This window comes from Tursiops truncatus, chromosome 9, assembly GCF_011762595.2.
Source record: "Tursiops truncatus isolate mTurTru1 chromosome 9, mTurTru1.mat.Y, whole genome shotgun sequence".
Lineage (NCBI taxonomy): Eukaryota > Metazoa > Chordata > Mammalia > Artiodactyla > Delphinidae > Tursiops > Tursiops truncatus.
This window is the reverse complement of record NC_047042.1, coordinates 20,669,051-20,689,261: the sequence shown is the minus strand read 5'-3', so window position 1 is coordinate 20,689,261 and position 20,211 is coordinate 20,669,051. Positions and strand designations below refer to the sequence as shown.

The 20,211-nt window shown below is 35.2% G+C and overlaps 1 protein-coding gene across 1 annotated transcript in view; it reads right to left on the bottom strand.

The window, feature by feature from the left end:
* Positions 1-20,211, bottom strand: part of RSBN1L (round spermatid basic protein 1 like) — a 65,293-nt gene that overhangs the window by 29,407 nt on the left and 15,675 nt on the right. The window contains exon 2 of the mRNA XM_019940526.3: positions 4,106-4,222. Within this exon, the coding sequence (XP_019796085.1) occupies positions 4,106-4,222 (117 nt within the window). The remainder of the gene's footprint in view (positions 1-4,105; positions 4,223-20,211) is intronic.

The window sequence follows — 20,211 nt, the reverse complement described above, 5'->3', positions numbered from 1 at the left end:
GGCTGGTATCTGAGAACTTGTATTTTGGGAAGGTTACTACCATTCCTTGATAAGAGTGGCTCAGTGTACCTGAACTGTTTGTGCAAACAATATGGTTTACACTGAACACCTGTTTTCCTTCTGGAATTTTGCTACATGCTACACAGGGGGTGCCTATGTGACCAGCTCCCAGTAGACACCCTGACTATTGAGTTTCTAATGAGCTTCCCTGGTAGACAACATTTCACATATTTTATCACAATTCACTGCTGGAAGAATTAAGTGCATCCTTTGTGACTCCACTAGGAGAGGACTCTTGGAAGCTTGTGCCTAGCTTCCTCCAGAAATTGCCACATGTTGCCTTTTCTCCTTACTAATTTTACTTTATATACTCCACTATAATAAATCACAGCCATGAGTACAAATTTATGCTGAGTCTTGTGAATTCTCCCAGCAAATCATCAAACCTGGGGGTAGTCTTGGGGATCCCCCCTCAGTGGGTACAGGTAAAATGCATTCTTTACATTTAAATCAAATCAAGGCACTAGCCTTTACTAGGTAATTTTTTTAAAAGTTTTATACAATCTCTCACTCATTTAATGTCTTGGAATGATACATGAAATGCAACAGATACATATGTAGGAAATTTTTAAATACTTAAGGAGATAAGATCATTTTGAATGCTAATGTTTTTCTCTTATACTAAAAGGTATTTAAAGTACATATTTACTCTAAATTCATAAGTCTTCAAACGGAGCCCAATAAATCAGAACTACAGTGTTTTTTTTTTTTAAAGGATCCTGGTAAATACCTATAACGGAAAGAATTGCTAAGTAATATGGACCCTCAAAAAGTATAAGGTTGATGGGAGACCCTCCCCACAAAGAGCCACACACATATGCATAGTGGACCTCAAACACACACATACACACACACACACCAAGCAGACACACACATGCACAGATAGCCAAAGAGAGAATCTGACACAGAGAGAAATGGAGACACACACACAATCAGAAGAAAGAAGAACTCATACAGAGACAGAAAAAAACCACACACAGATTAAAAAAACAGCATGCGTTGTTAATGGCAAATTATTTTTAAAAAATCTTTAAAAATCACAAAATCACTGGAATTAATTTCCACTCCTAACCTTAGTATATTTTTAGTGTTAATAAAGGAAAAATAAAGGTTGCCCAGAGATACTGGATATGATTTCATATCTAAGATGGGAAGTAATATATATATATATATAATTCCATTATCATACACAGAAAGCAGTAATTAGCTTAGCTATTTTCAACCTTTGGTCTTTGGGGAATGACTTTCCTTTTTTGACACAGCAACATCTTCGCTCCTCCTGTCATGAATTACCTACCTGTGACCTTTAGTACACTACCAATAACCTTGAACACTGGCTTCTTTTCATCCCCTTTCTACCTGCTCGTCAGCAAGCTTCACTGATATGCTATAATGATAAAATTTACTCTCAAGAATACTATAATCATAACATCCATGTTCTCACACCTTATCAATAAACAACATAAAACGGCTGAAACACATAAGTGTACTCAGAAAAAGTAGTTGGTAGACATTAGATATAAAAGGATGAGCTAAATAAGCTTATGTTTCAAATTTATTTGTTCCTTTAAACTGTTTCTAATAAAGCAAACTCCTATTTTATCAGTGAAAAACATTTACAAGATTTCTGCATCAATAAAACATTTCTGGCATGTATATAATCATGTACATATTTCTAGTCATAACACAGTTTTTAATGAAAATGTGGAAGAAATAAGACTGGTGTGGAGTTAACAGTTAGTTACTTTATTTTTTTCCCCTTTTAAAAAAAAATTTCTTTTTTTTTTGGCCGTGCCCCGCAGCATGCGGGACCTTAGTTCCTGGACTAGGATCAAACCGTGCCCCCTGCAATGGAAGCACAGACTCTTAACCACTGGGCCACCAGGGAAGTCCCATGGAGTGAGAGTTAGCATCTACTGTCAGATATTCAAGTGTCATCACCAATCAATCAATGCCTGCGTCTGCCATAGCTTGCAATTGTTAGCATTATCAGAAGGAGAAAATTTTAAGGAGAGAATAAAAGTTGAAAGCCATAAAAGAAAAAGGGACATAAAGTAGTAAATAATAGGATACTTACTGCCCCCACTTAACTGATTCTCTTGTTGCTCCAGGACACCGGTAACAAAGGATGCCTTTCCCTGATCATAAGGCTCACTTGGGAAATGGCCGGCCACACAAGCAGAACAAATTGTTTTTGCCAGATGGTAACAATAGCTTACACTTACTCAGTGCTTACCATGGGACAGGCACAATTTCTCAAATTAATCATGTTTTTATTCATTTAATTATCTATATACTAACCACTAGGAGGGGAGATAGTTTTGTCATTGTTTTTAATCACAAGAGTTAATCTTTCATGTGTTTATAAGTAACATTCATAGCTACTTATTGAATACCTGAGGGCTAGACAACTGTACTTGGCACTTCCCCCTTACTTTACCTCATTTAATCTCTGCAACCCTGTAAGACAGTAATTAAATTATTATTTACCTCCATTTTACAATAAATAGATTTTCCTATGGTCATCCCAGAGGTCACCAATTTATTTCCAAATCTATCTCTTTTTTTCCCCTCTATCATCACTAGGTTTTAGTTTAGCTCGGTTTAAAATACCTCTTAAATTTTTCATTTACTTCAAAGTCAAGGTTACCACTGTATATTACTGGAAAATCTCCACTTTTCAGGCTATTTAAAATTCTGATTGCACATGTAATTTCTACGTTCACATACTTCACATTAATCGTATGTTAGGAATCTAACATTCAACCAAGTGACAGGAATTTACATCACTGTACAAACGGATAACAAAATGACTATATGACTAAACCAATAAAAAATGACTATTTGACTAAACCAAGAGGGTAAAGGTAAGAAAACATGTCAAGTGTTAATCATTAGCTGCTGTAGAGCACTAGTGTGATTATATTCAACTCCTGCCTCAAAGGCTTACAGTCTATTTAGACAACACAGATAAAACACACTGGCAAAAAAATAGAACAAAAGGACCATGAGCATTCACCAAGTAGCCATCAACTTAAGCTCTGACATGTTTCTTCAAGGTCAAAAGAATTTTATAGAAAATAAAGTTCTGACAAGTAGAAAATAGAGCTTAGACAAAGTGCCACCAAAGAACATCTGGAAACATGACAAAGAATGAAATGAAATTATAGAATCTAATACTGTTTACCATAAATAATATAAATTAACCAGTAATTTCATTGCACCTACAGTGCTATGGCCTTTTCTCCCTTATGCAGATAGAAAGGCTTATCCACACATAAATTCAATATGAAATTAATCAAAGTCAACGTGTTCTGATCCACAAATTGTTAACTTGATGAGGCAGCAAATGAATTTGCTAGCTATCTAGCAACCAAATGCCACTGATTCTTCTTACCTTGCTATCTGAGTGAATTTAAAACTATCCTTCTATCACAAATTCTCTCTGGAAAAGTTCAGATTTATTGACAGGATTTATATTATTACCTCACCATCCACCCCTATGTATAAACAACAACTAAAAATAGTTGTAATGAGAAAAAACAGGAAACAAAAAGAGGATATTCTTAAGCATGCAAGAAACAAACAGTAAAACAACACCTTCTTATTTAGCTCAGAGTAAAATGCTCCCTCTAAATCCCAGACTATGCTATGGTGATTATCATCAAATATTGGTAAGAGCTCTTCCTCCACCATAACTATCATGCTAAAAATTTCTTTAGCCTTTTATTTTAGATTATCTAAATATGGATAAAGACTAGTAATATAAACACAGAGTTAGAGAACCTATTTTCAAATAATTTAAGGAACCTTATAATTACCTTTAGTACTTTCTAATAACTCACTAAATAAATATACTAAAGACATATTACTACACAGATTAGAAAATCCCACTATTATATTTACCTTTCATAGTCTGACCACAAATGTTTATTCCCAGCAAAATTCAGCACCAAATAACATTTCTTACTTTAATCACTAAGCCAATACATATATACTGAACAATGTAACACAGTATAACTGAAATCACTTAATATAAACTTACTTTTCAGCAAAATCTTTACTTCTCCATTTTCTTTCTTGATCTCATTCATTATTTTATGCTTCTTTTTTTCTCTTTCCTTTTCTTTATCCCTTTCTTTAATTTTGTCTTTGATTTTATCTAAAAGACAAAATAAATATTTAAAACTATTTTAAAATTTTATTTTTTTCATGAACTACAGTGAAATTTCTAGAATTACAACACACCAAGAAAATTAGAATGAAAAACAAACATGCTTTTTTTTCTTTCTCTAAGGTTTTAGTTATTTATAAATTTCCTTTCATATATTGAACACTGGAATATATAATACATCATAAACTATCAAAATTTATCACTACACATTTTATTCTAAAGATTATTCTTCACATACTTCATGTCCAATACAACAACAAACTAACTTCAAATCACTTAAAGTAAGTGGCTAACTTTAATCGAGAGAGTAAACTACAACGGAAAAGGGGCTAATTTTGAAGCTGGGCATATCTGGATTGGTTAACATAACACTGGAAAAAATAGTCATTCTCAATATTCTAATATGTAAAATAATGGTTGATATCTTTCTCATGGGTTACTACAAGGACTAAATGAAGAAAGATATAAAATGACTACCCAGAGCCTGGTATATATATATAAGACTAGATGTTAGTTCCCTTATACTTGCACCTTTTAAAAAAGATATGACTGACATGGCTAACTGGTGATATTATGATATTAAAATAAAGGGTATAGGAACTCTAAGAATCATTGACCTGCATTCTAAAAATTCAAACTTTGTGTATATAAAATTATTCGATGTTCTTTTTTTTTGTTTTTTTGTTGCGGTACGCGGGCCTTTCACTGTTGTGGCCTCTCCCGTTGCGGAGCACAGGCTCCGGACGCGCAGGCTCAGCGGCCATGGCTCACGGGCCTAGCCGCTCCGTGGCATGTGGGATCTTCCCGGACCTGGGCACGAACCCGTGTCCCCTGCATCGGCAGGCAGACTCTCAACCACTCCGCCACCAGGGAAGCCCTCGATGTCCTTTTAATTATTGTTGTTCAATCAAGCTCCTATGCACCCAGCAAAAGACGAAATGCAGAGGAGAATTTTAAAATAGTGATAAAATCCTTGTCTTCAAAAAGCTTACTACTGGTTACAAAGCTATGATGGAAACACACAGAACTGCAAAAAGCCTGTAATGTAACACCCAAGATTATATAACATATATGCCAATTGCATAATTTCTTAAAATCCCTCCTTACTTCTCTTTCTATAAATACTACCCTAAGTTCAGGTCCTAGTCACCTAATGTTTAGATTACTGTCTTGATCAGCTCTGCAAACAGAAATATAATGGTTACCACATACGTAAATTTAAATTTTCTAGTAGTCACATTAGAAACAAAACAAAACTAGTGAAATTAACTTTAATAATATTTTATTTAGCCAATATATCTAAAACATCATTTCAACATGGAACCAATACTAAAAACTTACTGAGATATTTTACATTCCTTTTTTCATAATAAGATTTCAAATTCCAGTCTATATTTTACATTTATGGCACATTTCAATTCAAAGTAGCTCAACTTTAACTGTTCAAAAGCCACAAGAGGACTTCCCTGGTGGCACAGTGGTTAAGAATCCACCTGCCAATGCAGGAGACATGGGTTCGAGCCCTGATCCGGGAAGATCCCACATGCCGCGGATCAACTAAGCCCATGCGCCACAGCTACTGAGCCTGCGCTCTAGAGCTGGCAAGCCACAACTACTGAGCCCACGTGCCACAACTACTGAAGCCCGCTCGCCTAGAGCCCATGCTCCACAACAAGAGAAGCCACCGCAATGAGAAACCCGCACACCACAACGAAGAGCAGCCCCCGCTCGCTACAACTAGAGAAAGCCCGCATGCAGCAACAAAGGCCCAAAGCAGCCAAAAATTAAATTAATTAATTAATTTAAAAAAAAAAAAGCCACGAGTCTAGGGGCTACCGTACTGAACGACTCTCCAAACTACTTAACTAGATAATTCTCAAAAAAGTTAAATCTATGTATTTAATAAACATTTTAAAACTTATTAATTTAAAAAACACAAATTCAAACAAGATATTTTCACCTATCAAACTGACAAAGTGCTTTTTTTAAAGTGATAATACTCAAAGCAGATGAGAGGACAGTTGATGGCTGAGCAAACTAAAACAGGGATTCACTGACTTAACAAATACACATTGCTGAGTATAAGAAAAAGTTAGGGACACAGAGATGAAAAAGCTAGATAAAGTCCTCATATGTTCATATACAACTTATTCTAAAATTCTAGAATAGATTAAGCTGTTCTCACACTTCAGATTGGCTCACTACTCTTACTTTTTGCTGTTTTAAAGTCCTTGAAAACATGTCATAGGCTGTCATCCAGCCATAAAATGTCAGTACAAATAGCTGGGGCTCAGACACATATATAAGTTAATATTGCCTAAGTAACTACACATTTTTAAATGAACTAGTTATATATTATTAACCACAACTGAAGAAAAGAGTCATCTGAAATGTCTCAGCATTTCTTTTCCCTATTAATCTTATTAACCTAAAAGTATTATTTCAATAATTATTAAACTTTTAAAAGTTTATTAAAGTATAATATACATACAGAAAAAAGCACATAAGTATACAGTTCAATTTTCACAAAAATGAACAGCACCCGGAACCCATCTCAGGTACCCCCTTCCAGTCTTTATTATGCAGCACTGCTAAGGGTAACCACGATCCTGACTTCCAACCCCACAGATTAAAATAACTACAGAATTTTAATGACATATATAAAGAATATGATACACTATAAACCATCACAGTCACAAAACAAATTTTTTTCAGAATAAAATTAAACTAGTTTCTCAGGAAATAAAACTATAATATAATATGACCCAATTTTTATAGACTTTATTTATAAATATACTTATTTATAGACATTATAGACTTTATTTTTTAGAGTAGTTTTAGGTTCCCAGCAAAATGGAACAGAAGACAGAGATTTCTCATATATACCTCCTGCCTCTACACATCACAATTTTTTAAAATTTATGATTAATATACACATTCAGAAAACAGACTGAAAGATAATACTGCAAATCATTAAAAGCCATTACTTTTATTTTTTTAACATCTTTATTGGAGTATAATTGCTTTACAATGGTATGTTAGTTTCTGCTGTATAACAAAGTGAATCAGCTATACATATACATATATCCCCATATACCCTCCCTCTTGCATCTCCCTCCCACCCTCCCTATCCCACCCCTCTAGGTGGTCACAAAGCACAGAGCTGATCTCTCTGTGCTATGCGGCTGCTTCCCACTAGCTATCTATTTTACATTTGGTAATGTATATATGTCAATGCCACTCTCTCACTTCGTCCCAGCTTATCCTTCCCCGTCCCCGTGTCCTCAAGTCCATTCTCTATGTCTGCGTCTTTATTCCTGTCCTGCCTCTAGGTTCTTCAGAACCTTTTTTTTTTTAGATGCCATATATATGTGTTAGCATACAGTATTTGTTTTTCTCTTTCTGACTTACTTCACTCTGTAGGACAGACTCTAGGTCCATCCCCCTCACTACAAATAACTCAATTTCATTTCTTTTTGTAAGCCATTACTTTTAAGTGGCAAAAAGTTTCTAAGTTTCTGCAATAGGAGCATATTAGTTTTGTAATACAGGAAAAGGGGTTTTGAAATATGCCTTTAAGTATGGTATTAAATAGTTCAAGTAAAAATAAGTTGAAAGTGTGAAGTCATTATACAAAAAACACCTATGGAAACAAAAACAGTGGCACAGTCAAGACTATAAGAGTGACTGACAACATAACTGCATTTACCTCCTACCCTATACTACACCCAAAACCTTCAAAGCAAAGGAAGCAAAAACAAATCAGTCTATATATACATAGTAGAAAAGCATTTCTTTATCTTTTTTTTAAATAAAGACTTTATATTTTTTGGCTGCGTCGGGTCTTAGTTGCGGCACGTGGGTTTCTCTCTAGTTGTGGCCTGAAGGGTTTTCTCTCTCTAGTTATGGCACCGGAGCTCCAGAGCGCATAGGCTCTGCAGTTTGTGGCACGCATGCTCTCTAGTTGGGGCCATAACAAGTCAGAACCTCACTGTCTATAAAACCTCAAGTCTGCTGCTACCACACTGTCATGCATTCATATTTATAAAAGCCACTTCGAGGTCTTTTCACAAGGAAAAGACTCCCTGGCATCAAGTTTACAGTTATACATTGTTCTTTAACAAGTGTCATTCTTAGTTTTTACTTCTTTTCATGACCATGAATTTGTACCGTTTTATCCTTCATGATTTAATCTAAGGCTTGGAAAGAATTTCTAACTCATCTTCCCATCACAATTCTTAGAATAAAAGTGAGAATTATTCCACCATAAGAACAACAAATTATCTGTTTTGAAAAGCCCAATTTAACATAAGGACACTTTTTATTTGAAAATACAAAGGGGGATAGGGGACAGACGGAACACAGATGCTAAGAGACCCATGATATGATTAGAATTTAAAGATGCAAAAGGAATCTAAGAATGGAGGGAAAGAGAAGGAATAAATAAGTCATTATCAACTCACAACATACTTTAAATTATATATGTGGAAAAACACACATGGGCTAAAGACATACCTTATACGTAGAAGTTAAGATATAAAAAAGAAAGCTGATGAAAGTAATTTCAAACAAAATATAAATGGGATTTTCAAACATATGGTCAACTTATGATTTAGCAGTATATGCCACATATGCATCAATGTAACATGTATTTCACTCACCCAATACATTTCTATTAAGCATTTACGTGTATGAGATAAAAATGAGTAATAGTGCTGCACTAAAGAATCTTAAAATCGACAAGGTATCAGTTGATTTTTATTATAAGTACCACTTTGGAAACCAGTTCTTAAATAACAAAATAAATGTTTTCATCTGATTATAATAAAATTCACTTGTCTCCACAAGTATTAATGTCATTATAATAATGTAGGGATGAAAAACACACACAAGTATTATATGAACTGCTCCAGTAAGAAAGCAAAACATAAAAAGCTTTGTAAATACTTTTAAGAGACTGATCAAATAATACATCAACAAACCATTCATCTGAAATCTTCAGAATTAATTCACAGATTTCCAGATAACAGGAGATTGCCACCCATTTTTTAACAGTTCTAATTACTTTAAAAAATGTACTGTATACATCCCTGCTTTCAAAAATATAAGAAATATAATTTACTCTTTTCATTTTGACAAAAATTTTAACTCTCACTGTCATCCTCATAGTGACCTCAAAAACAGAAGAAAAAATTAACTGTTCAAAACTAAATAGCAGCTGAGAATCATTTCATTTTTATTGTCTCACCTGTCTCTTATCACTCCAGGTAAAAGACGTGACAGCTCTAACTTCTGGCAGTCACTGATAGGCTCATTCTCATTTGTTCTGTGCTAAGAAACTAGACCAGGTCCATTGTGCTATAATACAGCAAGCAGGTTCTCTATATCACACCGTATTCTAGTCAGTTACAAACATATCTTTCTTCTTAGCATCATTCCTAACCCCACCAGTGTACATTCCTTGAGGGTAGAGAAGGCTCTCCCTCAATAAATGCTTGTTCAATGCATGAAACGAGTCCTGTAATAAAAGTGAGAAATTACTGTTATTTTCTACAGTACATCATGACTTTCTCTCCAATAAGGTGCTCTAAGTTGATCTTTGTTAATCCTTCCTTCTTTTCCATGGCAAGGAAGGGAATTCTTAGTCCTGAAAGTCTTTCAGTAGTAGTTCTTCAAATGTATATCCCTTTTCTAACTGACCTGGTCATTTCTGACAAACAGTTCTAAGATTTAATACAGCTATTCCTCCAATAACAGTAGGGATCCAAAATTTTTCTGGGTAAGTCTCAATAAAGACAAATAATTTTCCCCAAAAGACAGTGGGCTGATTTCTTTTTTATGCAGAATTCTTTTTATATAAAAAACTTTCACAATTTACCACCAAAAAAATTAAAAATAGAAAAATAAAATTTTAAAAAGAAAATAGGAAAAGATACAAAGGACACAAAACAAGCAAATTTCAAAGAATGCTAATGTCAAACATGAAGAAAAGCTCAATTAAAATAACATGAAATCATTTCTTCACCTATCAAATTGACCATTTTTATTGAGATATCACTGACAAACAGCACTGAATAAGCTTAACGTGTATACAGCATAATGATCTGACTTACATACAGGATGAACTGATTACCACAGTAAGTTTAGTGAATATCCATCATCTTACATGGACACAAAATTTTTAAAAAGACCATTTTTCTTAAAAATAACAGTAACCAGTGCTGCTTGGCAAAGGTGAAGCGAAATAGGCACTTCTACACAGTGATGAGCGTAAACTGATAGTCTTTACTGGAGAGCAATTTAACAGTATGTTGGAAAAATATTAAAACTCATCATTCCTTTGATCCCACAATTCCACAACTAAGATTAATAAAAAGAAAACCAAGCCTGCACAAAAATACACATACAAGGGTCTTCATCCCACATTATTTTTAACAGTGAAAAATTGTAAATAACAAATGTTTAATAATGGAGATTGGTTAGATAAATTTGGTTATATTCAGAAATGGAAAATTATGAAGCCATTAAAAATCATGTTTAAATAACAGTTAACATCATGGGGGAAATGTTCATGATACGTTAGACGAAAACTGCAAGTTGATAAACGTAAATCTATAAAAGGATCCCAAATCTGACATATATATGTATACTGTGTGTATATATATAAACACACACACATATACACACATTTATGTATATACGTCTGTATATGTATATATACACACACACATACGCACATACAGGGATCTTAAAACAAGGGAAATTGCTTATAAGTTTATATAAGAAAGAGTTGGACTTCCCAGTTCTCCCACCCTCACCCCAAACATTCAAGTGATCATTTCAATCTCACCCTTTAAGACAAACACTGAAACTTTCATTTTCTGGAGGAACTGAACAGGCCTCAAGGCTCAGGTACCCTAGGCAAGGCAAAGACAAGCTGATTGTACTTCCCTAAAATACTCAAGCTGAACTGAATCAGGAAATTTAAAAAACAAGAATTTTTAAAAATTAAAAAGACAGTAGCAAAACAGAAAGCCTTAATTAAAAGGTTGGAAGAGATAAAGTTTAGATAATCTTCCAAAAATCAGAGCAACAAGACAAAGAAGTGAAAAATAGCAAAAAATAAGGCAACACAAAGGATCTATTCAGGAGATCTAATATCAAATTAACTGAAATTTCAGAAAAAGAAACCAATTGCATAAGGAAGAAAAATATAAATAAATAAATAAATAAATAAATAAATAAATATTTCCCATAAAAGATCAGTCTCCAGAATGAAGATTCTTCAAGGCATGAGTACAAAGAATGGACTTCACCACTGTAGCCCCTCTGGCCCCAAACACACCAGGCACACCCTCATGAAATTTCAGTACACTGGGGATAAAGAAAAGATCTTAAAAGCCTCCAGAAGAAGCGGAAAAAAAAAAAAAAAGATCGCATATAAAAGATCAGGTAACAGTGTGGAACTGGACTCCGTCAATGCAACAGTAGACGCTAGAAAGTAATACAGCAGTAAGTTCAAAATTCGTAATGAAAATATTTTTTAACCCAGAATTCTAAAATCTGCCAAACTATCAATCAAGCATGATGGAAGACATTTTCAGACAAGCAAAAGTTCAAAATTTTTACCACACATGCATCCTTTCTGAGGAAGTTACATGAGGGCATGCTAAGTAAAAGGAGTAAACAAAGAAGGAAGAAGACATGAGACCCAGGAAACAAGGGACCCAGAGCACAGGAGAGCAACACAAGAAAATATCAGTATGAAAGCTATGTAGCTGGCTTAAAGGGTAACAGTTCAGGTCGAAACACAGGAATGGAGAACTGCAGAAACAAGGCCCCCCAGGAATAAAGGGGAATTGCCAGATTACCTCTTATCACACAACAGAGAATAAGACAGAAAATGAAGCAATAAGTATATATGTAAATGAAAAAGAGAGGCAATTTTTAGCTACATGAAAACCAAGAAAGCCATAGAGAAAAGGATCTCTGATCTGCACTGAACAGTATTTGCAAAGTCACAATAAGCCCTGATTATTGCTTCAACTAAGGTTTATGAAATTATCAGAGATAGGAAAGAAGCTAAATTTTAAAGTGCTAAATTCTTATTTATCTTAACAAGAATGCAATATACGTCTAAAACTGATTGATTCAAAAATAAAAGGCAAAATGAGCATTTTATTTAGAAATTTGGAATTAAAAGGAGATGAGAATTAAGAATTACAGACGGGGGAGGGATGGATAGGGAGTTTGGATTAGCAGATGCAAATTATTATAAATAGAATGGATAAACAACAAGGTCCTACTGTATAGCACAGGGAAGTATATTCAATATCCTGTAAAAAACTATAATGGAAAAGAATGTGAAAAATAATATATATATGTATATATATATATTTATGTATACCTGAATCACTTAGCTGTACAGCAGAAATTAACACAACATTGTAAATCAACTATACTTCAATAAAATAAATTTTTTAAAAAAGAGTTACAGGGCTTCCCTGGTGGTGCACTGGTTAAGAATCCTCCTGCCAGTGCTGGAGACATGGGTTCGAGCCCTGGTACGGGAAGATCCCACATGCCATGGAGCAACTAAGCCCATGCACCACAACTACTGAGCCTGAGCTCTAGAGCCCGCAAGTCAACTACTGAGCCCACGTGCCACAACTACTGAAGCCCGTGCGCCTAGAGGCCATGCTCCACAATAAGAGAAGCCACGGCAATGAAAAGCCTGTGCACCACAAAGAAGAGCAGCCACCGCTCGCCGCAACCAGAGAAAGCCCACGCACAGCAACAACGACCCAATGCAGCCAAAAATAAATAAATAAATTTATTTTAAAAAAAAAAAAGAGTTACAGCTGGACAGGGGGCTGGAGACAGGAATGGAGAGTGTTATGGCCATTTTTCACTATAAACCTTTCAGTATTATTTTATTTTTTAAATTAAATTTTATTTTAAAAATTTACAAAGCCATGGTCTTCCTCCCAAATACCCATAACCCCAGTCTAATCATGAGAAAAACATTAGACAAATCCCAATTGAGGGACATTTTACAAAATACCTGACGAGTATTCCTCAAACTGTCAAGGTCATCTAAAGCAAGAAAATTCTAAGAAACTACCATAGCCAAGAAGAGCCTAAACAGACATGATGACTAAATATAATGTGGTATCCTCATGCACCCCAATGTTCAGTGCAGCGCTGTTTACAATAGCCAAGTCATGGAAGCAAACTAAATGTCCATCAATAGATGAATGGATAAAGAAGATGTGGTACATATATACTATGGAATATTACTCAGCCATTAAAAAGAATAAATTAATGCCATTTGCAGCAACATGGGTGGACCTGGAGATTATCATGCTAAGTGAAGTAAGTCAGACAGAGAAAGACAAATATCGTATGACACTGCTTATATGCGGAATCTAAAAACATGATACAAATGAACTTACTTACAAAACAGAAACAGACTCATAGACTTAGAGAAGGAACTTATGGTTACCAGCGAGGGAGGGTGGGAAGGGGAAAGACTGGGAATTTGACATTGACACGTACACACTGCTATATTTAGAATAACTAACCAACAAGGACCTACTGTATAGCACAGGGAACTCTGCTCAGTACTCTGTAATAACCTAAATGGGAAAAGAATTTGAAAAAGAATAGATACATGTGTATGTATAACTGAAAAAAATTAAATTAAAAAATAAAACTCTACAGAGCAAAAATTAATTAATTAATTAATTTAAAATGTGTTATCCTCAATAGGATCCTAGAACGGAAAAGGGAAATTAGGTAAAAACTAAGGAAATGTGAATAAAATATGGACTTTAGTTAATGATAATATATCAATACTGGTTCATTAAGTGTGGCAAATATACTATACAAATTTAAGATTTTTAATAATAGGAGAAAGTGAGTATAGCATATATGGGAACTCTGTACAAAGTTCCCAACTTTTCTGTAAATCTAAAACTATTCTAAAATTAAAAGCTTACTGAAATCTATACTTTATATAAATTTATAAAGGCAAAATGTAGTTAATTAAAAGAAAAACATACACACAGACACATACTGTACATGTGTATATAAATTTAACACTAATGGACAGAGCTCCAAGACACACTGTTAAGTTAAAAAGTACAAGTTACAGAAAAATGCATATAGGATATTTAGGTTTTAAAAAATAAACTGAATATTCTTTTCTGTGAGTGTATATATGTAAACATGTATGTATGTAAATGCATAGCAAAAGGTCTGGAAGGACAGACACAAACACCTAAGGAACAAAGGGAGCTCTTGGTTCCTATTTCATGTACTTTTAAATTATTTAAAATTTCTGCAACAGAAAGGGATACATATTTATGTATTACATGTATAAATAAGTTGTTAGCCTAAATCTTCTCCCTGAAAGAACTGACAATTATTTTCAGACAAATATTTTTTTAAGAAAGAATTAGAATCACTTAAGCCATATTAGAAGGAAAGAGATGAGTAAAAAACACTTCAAAATAAAACACTGAATTAATATACTAGAAAGTAACAAACACACACAAATAATCTTACTTTTTCCCAAGTCCTCCCTTCATTTACAACTATTCAAATGCATTTCTGCCTCACTTTACATACATTACCTCAAGGTTATGTTATAATTTAAAAAGAGAAGAAGAAAAAAAGAAAATATAACACAATTATAATTGTATACATATATGAATATGTATACATATATACATTTGTTAGATTTAATAGTTTTTAAGAGAAAGATAGAAATCCCACACAATATTAAGACTTATTAAACCACAGATTTTGTTATAAAGAGGGATATTCATACAGGCTCATTAGGTTTTTTTTAATATTTATTTTTATTTATTTATTTATTTGGCCGCCCGGGTATTTGGTTGCAGCACACAGGCTCTTCGTTGCCTCGTGAGAGATCTTCCTTGTGTCATGTGGGATCTTCAGCTGTGGTATGCGGGATCTTTACTTGCATGTGAACTCTTAGTTGTGGCATGAGGGATCTAGTTCCTGACCAGGGATTGAACCCGGGCCCCCTGCGTTGGGAGCACAGAGTCTTAGCCACTGGACCACAGGGAAGTCCTCAGATTTTTTTTTTTTTTTTAAAATATAAGTGTCATAAAAATCCACACTGGCAGTTCTTAAGAAATGTTGGTAGAATTTCATGCTAAAGCTTTCAGCTGCAATACATTCGTGTAGCCCAACCTCAAATAGGCTTCATGTGATCACAGTTTTACTTGCTTTGTTATATGTGCCATAATTCACGCTGCAATAATGCAGTCCATGAAACTGATCGGTCTAGCAACAACACTGATATCCTCCTCTATTATCCTTCCCCACCCACGAATAAGTATAGCTGGAAATAGATCTGAGAACAAGCAGGAAGCAGGAGAATAAGAGAAGTGATACAGAATTGAAGTGGGGAGGCAGAAGGGAAAGTAAATTACAAAAATAAGAACATCAACGGAAAGAAAAAGATGAAGGATACAATAAAAAGAGAAAGGACTGCACATACAGTGGATGGGGAAAGAAGACACTTATCACACCTCCTCCCCCAACAAAGCTAATCAAGACCACCAAATCCAATGTTTTCTCAGCCCTTTTTTCTCAGTCCTTAGTGCAACAGACATTATTGACCTCCAACTCAAAATTCTCCCTAAGTTGCAGTGAAACTGCACTATCCTACATGACTACTCAATAACTCACAATTTATCATCCCAAACCTGCACATTCCCCTAGGGTATACCCTAGGCATGCTTCCTCTCTTCTTTCTATTTCCTCTAAAAATGCAATCCTATGATTTAAACTATAACTTTAGGCAAATGAATCCCCAAACTAATCTCTCAACCCAACCCTTCTACCAAATTCCACGCCTTCATCCCCGTAAGAAACAGTTAACACCAAAATCATCATCTTTATCATATAACTAAGGTTCAAGCTCTCCTTTTAATTCTCTCTTTATGTTAATGGCACAACATCCTAACATTAAAATTCAAAAAATTCTCAAAAACCTTTATAATACTTCCTTCTTCCATTTCCCCGTAACATTAAGTCACCTGCTCAGTTCAGTCTATTTTTCCATTAAAATATGTCTATCTTCCTTTCGCTTTCCATAGCTACCACCACCATTGATTCAATACCTTTTGAAAAAAAGTGATCTTCCTACCTAGAGTTTCTCTCCTCCCCACCAGTCCACTAAGCATAGAGTGACCAAATATTCCTTGAAAGTATAGTTTATCATGGCACTCTCCTCTGCTTTAAACAAACAAACCCTACCAAAAAAAGAAAATTCCCATAGTATGCCATTCAAGAATCTTAGTCAAGACTCACCTTATCTTTTAATAATTTCTTCTACTACTCATCCACATGTATACATACACAAAATTCCAGAATGTTTGATTCATTATTATTCAAATGTCTTACTCCAGTATTTTTGCTAATACCATTGAGCTGGAATGTCTTGCCCATCCCAACTCTGCCTACCAAAATCCTATACATCCTGAAAGATCTAGGTGAAATTCAGCTTCTTTCATTAAGCACTCCAAGATCCCTACAACACTGCCTCTCTCTCTTACGATTTGAATTCTGATTGTGTAGCTGTTCCATCTGCCCTACTGGATTATAAACTCTTTTGTAGTTATCATATCTTACTCATCTTTGTTATCTTCTACAGAACCTAGAAGAGTGTTTTGCATATAAATGATGTTCAATATGAATGCAGTTTCCAGGGGAAAAAGAAGAAAATGGTTCAAGTAAATACAAACAAGTTGCTAGTGATAAGCATCTAAAGTGTCAGCAGTCACAGAAGACAAAAAAAAAGGTCAATACGCAGAAAAAAGAAACAAGATGAGTAACAATACAGAGCCTTGCTTACACTGCAGCTAATTATCTCTCCAATTAAATTATAAATACTCTAAAAGCAAGAAATATAAATAGGGCTTCCCTGGTGGCCCAGTGGTTGGAAGTCTGCCTGCCACTGCAGGGGACACGGGTTCGAGCCCTGGTCCGGGAAGATCCCGCATGCTGCAGAGCAACTAAGCCCGCGAGCCACAACTACTTTAGCCAACGCACCTAGAGCCCGTGCTCGGAACAAGAGAAGCCACCGCAATGAGAAGCTCCCACTCGACACAACTAAAGAAAGCCCATGTGCAGCAATGAAGACCCAACGCAGCCATAAATTAATTTTAAAAATGCTCCTTTCAAAAAAAGAGAAATATAAATAGCTTTCCTCCTTGCATTCCCCCCACAGTGCCAAGTGTACAGCAGGCAGTAAGTACTTGTTGAATCCACATAAGAAAGAAGTACAGGACAAATTAGAGAAGTCATAATGCAATATAAGAAAGTACATAAATTCTTTTATAAAACTCTAGAAATAAGCAGGGTATAGTGGAGATACAACAAGAGAAGAATAAGATAGTGTTGGAGTGGGGCAGTTGTCAGAAAAGTTTCCACAGAATTTGTTTTTTCATAGGAACAACTTAGAAATCTCACCTACTATCCTCATTTTACAGAGCAAAAAGTTGGGTCTCAGTGCACTTAAAAGATTTTCCCAGGAACAGACACTAAATGGCAGAACCAGGACAACTCCTAATCAGGTCCCCTTGTTTCTAGTTAAAAACTCTTCTACCACACATTAGGAAAGAAAACCAGTAACTATAAAGAGAATTATTTACCATGAATGTTTTTTGATATTTAAAAATAAGAGACAGTTTCTAACCCATAACCTGCACATATATAAGCACTACTTCTGGCTCTTCTGCATCAAGTCTTGCCCAGTAAATAGAGTTGTACGATAGGGGAAGAAATAATGTATAAACAGGCTACAGAAACTTGGAAGGAAAAGAAGAAAACTTTTCCTTCCTATTTAAGGGATGGCTGAGATCTGACAGGCATGAGGCAGATGGTATTTAAAACACCTGACTCCTCCTCTGGAGTTGTTTACCCATCCACACAGAGGGAAACTGCTGAAATCAGGGTGAATTGTCCTTATGGACATAACTGTAAAAACTGATACACTAAGAACCCCGAGATTTGAAAGACTTATGCAGACCCAGTCGACTAAGAACACAAGGACTTGTGAACTGCTGAAATGAGGGGGTGTCATGGAGCTTCTGCTGCTTGTGCTTATATAATCAGGGGCAATAATAACTGACCTCTGAAGACTCCCTCTTTTCTAGTATTCCTTAATTCTATGTTTCTTTTTTTTTTTATAACGGGGAAATAGTACAATGACTCATACAGTAACAACATTCTATGTTTTGTACAGCAGTGCAAAAAATGGTTCTGCCTCAAGATATGAAGAGGAAGTTCAAACTGTACAATTCTTATGTTTCCTACTACTCAGGAATAGGCCAAAAAAAAAAGAAAGAAATCAAAAAAAGGAATAGGCAGGTTGCTTTGGCTAACATATTAGAGGCCAAAAGCAAAGAAAAGAAAAAAAGGGACAAAATGTTGAAAATGGGACAGTTTAAGACAGCTGGAGATGAAGAAACTTTAAATGGATTGTAATTCAGTAGTCTCCCCTTACCCTGGGGGGATATATTCTAAAACCGGTTGGATGCCTGAAATCACAAATAGCACTGAACCCTATGTATACTATGTTTTTCCTACAATACATACGATAAAGTTTAATTTATAAATTAGGTACAGCAAGAGAATATTCAAATTGCCAGCATCACTACTCTTATGCTTTGGGGCCATTATTAAGTAAAATAAGGGTACATGAATATGACGGTAGATCTGATAACTGAGATGGCTGCTAAGTGACTAACAGGTGGGTAGCGCATGCAGTGTGTGGATGTGCTGGGCAAAGGCATGATTAACTGGGAGGGATGGAGCAGGACAGTGCAAGATTTCATCATGCTACTCAGAACAGCACACAATTTACAACTTATGAATTGTTTATTTCTGGAATTTTCCATTTAATATTTTCAGACGGTGGTTGACCCCAAGTACCTGAAACCACGGAAAATGAAACCTCGGACAGGTGGTCTACTGTACAGTGGAAATAACTCAGGCTTTGCAGTTAGACATATTAAGTTCAAATTTCAGCTCTACCACCAACTGACCAACTGACACAAGCTACTGAATTGTGTTGTGCCTCAGCATTCTCATCTGTCAAAGACAACAGCATTTATCTTTTAGATTTTTTAGAAGAATTAAAGGCAACATATGCATTATTTCCAACACATGCCCAGTATATTAAAGGCACTTGATAAATGTAGCCATTATTGTTAAAAACAAATAGTAGAATTTTATTAGTAAAGCCTCTAGTAACATGCATAGAGTGACAAAATAGTATAGCAGTAGTAGTCCCAAGAACACCAAAAGAAAAGTAACAGGAAAACAAAAATACTTATATACCTATAGGAAAGCCAAGCCAGGCATAACATGGAAGAGTGGTTTGGGCTCCCTCTCCTGCCATAGCAAAAGATTTCAAGTCAGGTTTTCTTCATTGACCTAGCAGGAAAAATTTGCCTCTAAAGCAGAAGTATAATTACTTCTTCTTTTTTCAATATATTGTAAAACAAAGATATTAAGTAGTGAGATATTATAATTGGTATCTAGGTTACAGAATTAAACCACTCTAGTCACTGAATCTTACACTATAGTTGTTATATAAAATGTGACAAATATTGAGCTTCCCTGGTGGCACAGTGGTTAAGAATCCGCCTGCCAATGCAGGGGACACGGGTTCGAGCCCTGGTCTGGGAAGATCCCACATGCTGCAGAGCAACAGAGCCCGTGTGCCACAACTACTGAGCCTGCACTCTAGAGCTCGCAAGACACAACTACTGCAGCCCACGTGCCTAGAGCCTGTGCTCCACAACAAGAGAAGCCACTGCAATGAGAAGCCCAAGCACCGCAACGAAGAGTAACTCCCGCTCACCACAACTAGAGAAAGCCTGCATGCAGCAATGAAGACCCAACACTGCCGAAAATAATAAATAAATTTTAAA